Source organism: Anoplopoma fimbria, chromosome 11, assembly GCF_027596085.1.
Source record: "Anoplopoma fimbria isolate UVic2021 breed Golden Eagle Sablefish chromosome 11, Afim_UVic_2022, whole genome shotgun sequence".
NCBI lineage: Eukaryota > Metazoa > Chordata > Actinopteri > Perciformes > Anoplopomatidae > Anoplopoma > Anoplopoma fimbria.
This window is the reverse complement of record NC_072459.1, coordinates 3,196,925-3,205,324: the sequence shown is the minus strand read 5'-3', so window position 1 is coordinate 3,205,324 and position 8,400 is coordinate 3,196,925. Positions and strand designations below refer to the sequence as shown.

The 8,400-nt window shown below is 44.0% G+C and overlaps 1 protein-coding gene across 2 annotated transcripts; it reads left to right on the top strand.

Annotated features, from left to right (window-relative positions):
• Positions 1-564: 564 nt before the first annotated feature.
• lrrc4ba (leucine rich repeat containing 4Ba) lies at positions 565-5,945 on the top strand. 2 transcript variants are annotated; one of them, XM_054608083.1, is made up of 3 exons: positions 565-810; positions 3,721-5,518; positions 5,597-5,945. In XM_054608083.1, the coding sequence occupies exons 1-3, from the start codon at positions 565-567 to the stop codon at positions 5,674-5,676; spliced, it is 2,124 nt and encodes a 707-aa protein (XP_054464058.1). In that variant the 3' UTR covers positions 5,677-5,945. The 2 variants fall into 2 exon arrangements, with proteins under 2 accessions (XP_054464058.1, XP_054464057.1); XM_054608082.1 differs by having other exon boundaries at positions 3,721-5,945.
• The last annotated feature ends 2,455 nt before the right edge of the window (positions 5,946-8,400 follow it).

The window sequence follows — 8,400 nt, the reverse complement described above, 5'->3', positions numbered from 1 at the left end:
ATTACAGAAATCGGCTTCCACCTGCCCTGGGTGGAAGGATTTGATTTCTGACAAAATGTCTGCTCGGGGATTATGTGGGATTTGATATGAGCAGTGACACAGAAGTTCTAATGCTTCTCAAAGATTGTTTTGACAATCCCTCCCATGATAAGCTACATACTGTAGATGTCTACCTATTATTTGTTCTATTCATTCTCTTTCGGTGGAAACACGAAGCACAGTGTGTGTTCTATCTTTAATATCTGCTCTCTCTCTCTCTCTTGTTCTTCCACAGTAACTCCTTGGTTCTCCTCACTTCACAAAAAGCTCTCTCAAATCCCCAGACAACACGAGAAAAAAGGGAATAACATCTGTTTATCTGCATATTTCTATGTTCAAAAAACAAGAGGGAAAAACACAGAGATCGACGGAGGACAAAAGACATCTCAGAGGATGCGGAATTAGAAAGAACAAATTGCGTCTGGAGGACCAAAGGGAAAATAAACCTTTTCTCTCAAATCCACCAGCGTGGAGTCACCTCACCTGTACCTTCGGATTAAAGAGCAGGGTCATGTCCCAGTTGCCATGCGCATCGCCACGTTGACCTGCCTTCCCGGCCCTTCCCCCTTCCTCTTTCTATTGGCCCAGCTGCTACTGCGGCTCCTCCTCCCAGGGCCGGAGTTGGTGGGAGCCGCCTCCTCCTGCCCCTCCCTCTGCACCTGCTCCAACCAGGCCAGCCGAGTCATCTGCACCAGGCAAAACCTGGAGGAGGTGCCAGAAAGCATATCAATCAACACACGATACCTCAACCTGCAGGAGAACTCCATCCAGGTAAATATAGAGGGAAGTCCCTCATCAGGTCAAGTGTCATGTCAGTGTTGGTTGTTGTTGCATTTCTAACTGCTGGTTGTTCCTTATATAATGGTTGGTGTAATGGTTCAATCAGGTTTTTAATAACACATTTTCAGCACATAGCCTGATCTTAATACAGGTATTGATTTTCATCTGTTACCATTGTTGCCATGTCTACAGTTATTGATATAAGAGTTCACAGCACACACAAGCACAAGAGATTACATTACATTATGTGTCCTTAGCACTCGTGTATGCGCTTCTGGGGTCTTTATCAGAGGGAACATTGGCTTCTGCAGCCAGTTGTGAGTGTATGTGTGTTAACTTGTTGATGCAGGTTTACTTTTGGAAACTTTAGTTCTGAGAAAAGACAAAAAACGTAAACGGCTTTAATGGTAGAAAAAGGCACTTAAGCCTCTGTTAAACTGAGGGAATATTTTAAGAATTGAAAGCAAGGCATATTTCTATGACAGCGTGCTGCCTTGTGTATGCATTACCAATTTATCTAGAGTCCCTAGACAGCGGTATGTGGCTTTACAGCGGCAACTGAAAATCATTTAACCACGGACCATCGATACAAAGCACATGAATCTCTACATTTATACACAGAGTGGGTTGATTTTACTCTTTGCAGAAGCATTTGAAGTAATTGGATCCATCCTCATGTTGCTGACAGTGCTTTGTTCTTTTGCGATTTAACATTCATTTCCACTACAATTTATCTCATCTAATGAAAAGCAACAAGTATCCTAAACATTGTTAAAATTGTCCAGTGCATCTCTCATCATGTCAAACTGTTGTGTTCATTGGACAGAGCAGTCTAATGTCCTCTATTCTTCAGAGAAAACATCTTATTATGTGACGTTAATGGAGCATAAATGGGACATTGTGCCACATGATTTGGTATGTGAGGTTTTAAGACATGCTGTTCACATGAAAGACAAATCAAAGAAATAATAATATATATATATATTATTCGTTGCGTTTCGTTTTTAGCCTACAAATTCCGATTCGGTTTGTCGTATCCTGCAGCCCCACTTGAAATGATTAAAAATCTAAAAATGTTTTAACACCTGAAGGCATCCTAGATTCTCTGGCTTATTTTTTCCTTCACTGAGTACCCTGAGAGTAAAGCCTTGACAGCTCCCACCCCCTCTTAACATCTCCACCCCTCCCTCACTCTCCCTATCTTTGCCTATCACCCCCACCCACTCCTGCTCTACATACAGAAGAGGCAGTGGCCTGACTCCAGGAGTCTCCGTGTGTCTCATAGAGGGCTTTGGCCACACATATCTCAAACAATCAGGGATTTAAGGGGCTTTTAGTCACGCTCCCTTGCTGTGCAGCTTTGCCTTCTCGCCAACTGAGCTCTAGTTGGGCTGCACCGATGTAAGTGTCTGCTGTCCAGGGCCGTGTTTCTCAGAATCATGCAGAAAAAACAACTCTATTGAGTTAAAAACTCATGCAGAATGTTTTAAAAGGGAATTCATTTCTTTAAAAGTTTTGTCTACCGTGTTTATTTGTGGTGACGCTTCAATGTGAACAGTCCACCACTGATTATCAGCGAATTATCAAAGGATTATAAGGTTTCAGTAGATAGTCCCCTGACTCTGACTAAAACAACAGTGTGATAAGCACTTTAGTGTGTAGAGCATGCACTGAAATAAGGTTACTGTTTACAGTAGGTTTACCGTAGTGCTTAGAGAAGAAGTGTTTTACACCTGCTTCTGTTTGTTAAATATAATTATTGAACTTCAAATTAAAGGTGCAATGTGTAAGATCTGAATTCAGAATTCTTTAAACATTCAGAAACTCAACTGAATGTGAAGAGGTTACAGTTTTTGACGTTATGTTGCAGAGATATCTACTGTAATGAGCATGCTATCCAGCTAGCCCCGTCCTGTCCTGTCTTGTAATACTACTTATACCTGGAGGGGTGATAGTGAGTCACTGTAGCGTCTAGTGTGCCCTCAGTCCAGAGAACAGAGAAGTAGAGCCGCCCCGACTGCTGCCCTGGCTGGAAATCAGAAATGTGGTTGTATTTGACATATAATTGCCCTGCTGTTAGTTAGTTATGACTTTTTAAGTTAATAAAGATTAGTAGCGGTGAAATGCTGCCCCCTATGTCTTTGGAGCAGGTGACTTGGTGTTACACGTTGCACCTTTAAATGTGAGAATGTTTCACCATCAGCACACATTTTACCATGGTTATACAGCAGGTTGTGGATGGAGTGAAGGAGTGACGCATATTGTATTATCAATAACATCCAATATGGAGGTCAGGGTGAGCCTTGTAGTGAAAACAGAGACTGGGAGACGCACATGTCTAACTGGTTGGTGTCGCTGTCAACTGTCATTGGGAGTCTGTCTGAAAAGCCCACCTCTACCTTTAGACAGCAGCAACAGTCACTGAGCCGGAAAGATCAGCTGTTACCATTATGAGCAGAGATGAATAATTTATATTTGTATGGTTTGTTTATTTAAACATGCGTTTAGCCATATCAGTGCCTGAGAATCATTAAGTGACAATGTTTTTTTCCCCTCTATATGGGTTTATAACGTTTTGCTCATCTCTAAATTTAATAAATAATATGTTAGTATTAGAGCTTCATGTCCGTTAAAGATTATTTGCCTCGATAAGGCTATAAAGTAAAAAAAATTACAAAATAAATAACAAATGTATTTTTAGGAAAGCCAATAGTGCAAACAATAGCAATAGTGCTAAAAGAGGCCATGATATGGTACAAAACTATGGTATTGCCAGCAACCTTCTGACTCCTGTTGCTCCTAAAGTAGTCTTATTATGGTATGGCCTCGGAGCGAGTGAGCAGAGTGGTATTTAGTTGGTTGCATACAGTACAGTAACTTCATCATTATCTGTCCCTCCAGGTTATCAAGTCAGACACTTTCAAGCACTTGAGGCACCTTGAGATCCTCCAGCTCTCCAAGAATCAGATCCGTCAGATTGAAGTCGGAGCATTCAATGGCCTCCCCAACCTCAACACACTGGAGCTCTTCGACAACCGCCTCACACTGGTGCCATCACATGCCTTTGAGTACCTCAGCAAACTGCGGGAGCTGTGGCTGCGCAACAACCCCATTGAGACTCTGCCGGGCTATGCCTTCCACCGTGTGCCCTCGCTACGTCGCCTGGACCTTGGTGAGCTCAAGAAGTTGGATTTCATCTCTGACGCAGCCTTTGTTGGCCTCATTAATCTACGCTACCTGAACCTGGGCATGTGTGGGCTGAAGGACATTCCCAAACTGACGGCCCTTGTGCGTTTGGAGGAGCTGGAACTGTCAGGAAACAAACTGGAGATCATCCGACCCGGTTCGTTCCAGGGCCTGGTGTCCCTCCGCAAGCTGTGGCTTATGCACTCACAGGTGTCCGTCATTGAGCGCAACGCCTTCGATGACCTGAAAAGCCTGGAAGAGCTCAACCTGTCACATAACTCCCTGCACTCCTTGCCCCATGACCTCTTCACGCCCCTTCACCAGCTGGAGAGAGTACACCTTAATCATAACCCATGGATCTGCAACTGTGATGTGCTCTGGCTTAGTTGGTGGTTGAAAGAGACAGTGCCCAGCAACACCACCTGCTGTGCCCGCTGCCATGCTCCTCCATTCTTAAAGGGCAAGTACATTGGAGAGCTTGACCAGAGCCACTTCACCTGCTATGCGCCGGTCATTGTGGAGCCACCTACAGACCTTAATGTCACTGAGGGTATGGCTGCTGAGCTCAAGTGTCGCACAAGCACCTCCACAACATCTGTCAACTGGATCACCCCTAATGGCACACTAATGACCCACGGCTCTTACCGGGTGCGGATATCCGTCCTGCATGATGGCACACTCAACTTCACGAATGTCACCCTACGAGATACCGGTCAGTATACCTGTATGGTCACCAATGCTGCCGGCAATACAACGGCAACTGCTGTCCTCAATGTCACCGCTGCTGATTCCAGTGTCAACTACACCTACTTCACAACAGTCACAGTGGAAACAGTGGAGACCCCGGGAGAAGAAGAGTCTGCATTGGTAGCAATCAATGAGACATTCATCCGTGTTCACCCTGGCCCCACGCCCTCGGGTCACCTGTGGCCAGAAGGTGTTTCTACTACAGCCTCCTCTCTGTCAAGCTGGTCCTCCTCCTCTCCTCGAGCAACACGACCCACGTTCACTGCGCCCATCACTGAGCCGGGCTTCTCGGGCCTGGACGATGTGATGAAGACCACCAAGATCATCATAGGCTGCTTTGTAGCCATTACCTTTATGGCAGCAGTGATGCTTGTTGTGTTCTACAAGCTGAGGAAGCAGCACCAGCTGCATAAACACCACGGCCCTGCTCGTGCCATCGAGATCATCAACGTGGAGGATGAGCTGGGGGCCGGGGCCAGTGGTCGGGGCAGCGGTATCTCAGGAGGCTCCACTGTGACGCAGAGCGGAAGCAGTGGAATAGGAGGGGGCCAGAGCCTCAGGCTGCACCACCCGGAGATAGTCAACCTGCCGAACCTGGCGCGATCGGAGCACCTCAACCACTACTACAAATCCCATCACTTCAACAACAACATGATGAGCTTGGGCATGGGTCCAGCCTCTGGTGTGGGCCTCAACAACAACAACAACCCCTCACCTTGCTCTCAGTCTCAGAACACGTCCATATCCTGTTCCCAGGTTCCAACCAGTGGAGGACCGCCATCATGTGGCACCCTGCCGTCCCCTGTGCCCCTGCCCCAGTTGGGTCTCCACAGTTCTCTGAAAGGCCTTATGGGGAAAAGCCAGAAAGAGCCCCTGCTTTTTAAGAGCAGCTCCAAGGAAAATGTGCAAGAGACTCAAATTTGAGTAAAAGTGAGAGTGAAAGTAAGAGGTAAGAAAGAAGAGATGCTGGTAGAGACAGTGAGACAGAAAGAGCCTGTGAGACCGGGTATATTAAACTGATTGTAGCCTACTGTCCTCATGGACAGATTCCAGAGAAGATTATATTTCACATAGACACTGCTTAGCGTTGTCAGTCTGTTGACAGAGAGAAGCAGATACGAAGACTGAAGGAGAAAGAGTTTGATATCTGATCAGCACTAGTCCCACCAATAGCATCCGTACATCATTTTTAAACATACTCAGACACAAACATATACGATGTAAACCACAAACAGCAGAATCATTCAGTTTCCTGTGCAGCCTGCTAAAGGAAGTCAAAATCAAGCCAACTCTTTTCATTTGCGTCCACAATCAAAGTGGAAAGCTAGGAAATGAGCGATGAGCCTTTCTAGGTTTTCCTACAGATTGCTTGGTATTTCCAGACACATTCAGTGTATATATTTGGAGGTAGACGTGATATTGTCCATTGAACATGTTGTCAGATTAGTGTTTGGCAGAGACACTGAACAACAAACAGTGGTTTGGGTGAGCGGTACGGTCCCAGGTTTCCAGGAAGCACTAAAAAACAGAGAAAGCTAAATTAGAGCAGTGCAGAAATTCTGTCCAGGACACACGCATCAGACTAATACTTCGCAGGGAGACAGAACAACAAGTATTGCTTTTTTTCAGAGCGGTTTCACTCTCACTTTCTCACTCTTTCCCCATTTACACCTTACTGGCTACTGTCTTCTTTGAAGGAGCAGAGAAACAGAGCGGTTATCATGGGAGAAGAAAGATCCCATGGCATATAAAAGACAATGAGAGATATAAAAAGGACCGAAAGAACATATTATATATACCGTAAATATATTTTCATTCAAAGAAATAAATTATAAAGAATCTTTATCAGGCTTCTGACTGAAAACTACAACGTCTGAAGATTATATAAAAAAAAAAATAAGTACACACAGCTGTTGAAGTGGCCCTCCATAACAACTTTCCGAACTTGGAACAAGATGGCCGCTCTGACTGTGCTGCATAAGGACACGAGTAGGACAGTGGCATCCGTTGAGAGGGAGCTAAAACAAAAACCTGGCAGAGTATGAGTGAATTTATTTTGGTCTCGACTTCTTTTGTAGCCACACAAAGTGTTTCCCCTCTCCTGTCGCATTCACATGAACAGGGTCATTGGAAGAGAGAGATCTTCACGCTCTACCGAGAAAAATATGAAATACGACTGCAGCTCTTCATCATTTGGTATACAGTATAGCTATAGCATTAATAATAATGATCATAATGGTAATAATGATAACAAGCGTTTAGCATTATTTGGCATAATGGTCATTTAATGATGAACACATTAAATGATCAACAATATGTTACGATATTTTTCTGTACTTACTAAAAGTAGCACATGCTAGTTTAGCATGCTCTCTAAAAAATACATTCGTTTTCAACATATAATGTATCACAATGATGATATGGCACATTATTGCGATAATGTTATCATTATTATCAGCCATATGACTATTATTATTACTACTTGTGCCTACAAATAGCTGAGAAGTACTGTTTTTTCATTTGTATATGACACTGAAGTAGTTTTGTGACTGATCCTGTTGGACTTTGGCTAATGAATAGCAGTGGGACGGACTCAGCGTGCCACTAAATGAACTCCACATGCATCAGCGGGAAATAACCTGGCCCTCAAAATGGCTTCCTCAGTCCAGCCCTCACTGACTCGTCTGCTCTGATGTCTCAAGCAGACAGGACCCCTCATGTTATCATGCATTAAAGACAGGACATGGACCTTTGATGAAGACTGCTCCTTTGCAGGGGATTATTTCACAACTGTATCTCAGTGTTATCGTGTATGAGTGGATTTCATGGCAGCAGGGAGCTAAATGGACGACGGGCATTGCCAAGCATTTTTAAAGGTAAGCGAAGCTCGTTCAGTGAAGGAGAAGGTGGCATACAGTACAGTATATAGTGGTGGGTGGATTTTTTTCTAAAGAAAAAGGACAATTAAATGAAAAAATATAGAACCTTATAGATCTCTTTTAAAAAAAAACAAAATTATTATGATAAGTGTTTTTCATTTTGGGTTTTTATCTAGTTTGATTATTTCTGTTTTTTTTAAATCAAGTGATATCTTTATTGTAATATTGTTATTGTTATTATAATTAGCTAATTACACTGGTTATAATTATGAGAGATGTTCTGTTAGCAGAGGTCACTTTGAAAATTAAAAAAACCTGGCACATAAAATGGCAGTTGAAGTCTGTGAAACATGGTGGCAATTTTTTTTTTCTTCCCTTTTTGTTATAATAGAGTTTAATTGTAGTATCACTGTCTGTATCCCTTTGGCTCTGCTGGAGATGAGACATGCGGATGTGAAATGGTCAGCACTGGGTCTTTTTTTTTCTGCACAGGGGGACAGGAAAGGCCCTGCTCTGGTTTACAAGCTCACCCACACTCCCTCTGTGCTTTCCTGAATGTCATCGCCATCACAGCGTTCAGAGTGCGATTGCACTATGTCAACACCTCGTTGCCATGACTACACACTCAGACAAATGCGGCAAACAGCATCACCATCGGCGCCTAGTAAGGCACCCCGTTGCCCCCTTGTCTGTCACGTTCCTTTTAGATCGCCATATCTCGACGAGCCGGCCAGCGTTCCTTCAATGGTAGCAAATCAATCCCCCCCCC